This window comes from Pteropus vampyrus, unplaced genomic scaffold (genome assembly GCF_000151845.1).
Source record: "Pteropus vampyrus isolate Shadow unplaced genomic scaffold, Pvam_2.0 Scaffold762, whole genome shotgun sequence".
In the NCBI taxonomy this organism is placed as follows: Eukaryota; Metazoa; Chordata; class Mammalia; order Chiroptera; family Pteropodidae; genus Pteropus; species Pteropus vampyrus.
In genome coordinates, this window is record NW_011889543.1 from 28845 (window position 1) to 30494 (window position 1650).

Genomic DNA, 1650 nt, shown 5'->3' on the forward strand with positions numbered 1-1650 from the left:
GCCTGTTCTGACACCTTTCTAAATAACCTGGCGATGTATTTGTCAGCCGTGCTGCTGGCTGGTGTTCCTTTTTCTGGGATCCTCTACTCTTACTCTAAGATTGTTTCTTGCATACGTGGAATCCCATCAGCTCAAGGGAAGTTTAAAGCATTTTCTACCTGTATTTCTCACCTCTGTATTGTCTTTTTATTTTATTGTACAAGTGCAGGAGTGTACCTCAGCTCTGCCGCTACCCAAATCTTGCATTCAGGTGCAGTAGCCTCAGTGATGTACACTGTTGTCACACCCATGCTGAACCCCTTCATCTACAGTCTCAGGAACAAAGACATAAAGGGGGCTTTGAAAAGATTCTGTGGGATGGCAGCTAGAAAAGGGACAACTGTTCTGGGGCTGAAGAACTTTCTGTGTTTGGAGAGCTAAAAGCCTTGGAACCAGAAAATTGTGGAAATAGAATATGCCTCTTTATTTATTTGCTGGAATTTACATTTAGTTTTCCACCTTCTCTATACAAATGTAAGTAATTGTTTGTCATGCTTTCTGCTCTGATGTATAGATATTTTCTCTCTTTGTCCATTTTCCCAGTCTCACACAGTATTTCTCAGATTTAAACCAAGAATATTTGGAAAATCCCATTTATCGTTTGAAGACATATGGATCTTAAAAATAATTTCTTCTGCCCTGTGCCTCTTTGGTGTTGGAAGATGGACTTGTGGTCACTGTCTGCTCTATTTCCTCTTTGATCTCCTGCCTCTCTATGCTGGGACGACTCCCGTGATGGATGCCGACTCTTGAAAGGCAGATGTGCACACTGAGGAAGCGGTGGCAGAGGCAGCAGAGGTGAGCTCTGGGACTGCTACCGCCAAGCAGTGGTTTTTCTGCCACTTTTGTAAGGGCAAGATCAGCCTCAAATTCCCAGAATCTGTATCATCCCAGATATGGATCAGCCTTAATTGAAGAAGTGACAGATGATTCCAGCTTTTTTGGTGGTGGTTGCAGCCATATAGGAAATAACACATTTTGCAGAGTTGTGGTGCAATTTGAACCTCAGTATGATTATACAGGATTTTAGGCAATTTCTAAGTAGCAATCTACTGGACTAAAATAATAGAGCCAATGAGAGAGGTCACCAAACTCACACTGACTCTGGGGACCAAGTCGGCCTTCAAGGTTGCCAATGATTGGGAGATATAGATTGCAAAGACGTACACATCCCGGTAGATCTCCAGCTATGAAAAGAATAATACAACAGTTCTTTGCTGGAGTCTTTGCAAATTCTGCAGTTCCTGGGTCCCCATACCCTTTTTCCTGGAGGGAGATGCTGTACTCATCCCTGGGGACTATGCCTGGGAGTTCACACAGGGCTTGATGCCATCATAAGCTAATTTTTAAGACAACTGAAAAACAAAGGGCGTCCACGAGTTGCGAAGGAGAAGATCACATCTCCTCCAACAGTTATAGTAACTCAGGAGGAAGTCGATATGTGTTTAGAGTGTTCGGTATGCAAAGAAGATTACATAGTTGAAGAGGAAGTCAGCAGTTACCCTGCAGCCACATCTTTCAGAGCAGTTGTATTGTCCCATGGTTAGAACTGCATGATACATGTTCTATATGCGGGCAGAGCTGAAATGGTGAGCACACTACTTGGCAAAC

General features: G+C 43.3%; 1 protein-coding gene and 1 pseudogene across 1 annotated transcript in view; both read left to right on the forward strand.

Moving 5' to 3' along the window:
• Nucleotides 1-420, forward strand: part of LOC105309530 (olfactory receptor-like protein OLF4) — a 2848-nt gene extending 2428 nt beyond the window's left edge. The window contains exon 2 of the mRNA XM_023526255.1: nt 204-420. Coding sequence (XP_023382023.1) covers nt 204-420 — 217 coding nt within the window. The remainder of the gene's footprint in view (nt 1-203) is intronic.
• A 230-nt stretch (nt 421-650) lies between these two features.
• Nucleotides 651-1645, forward strand: LOC105309528 (annotated as a pseudogene).
• The last annotated feature ends 5 nt before the right edge of the window (nt 1646-1650 follow it).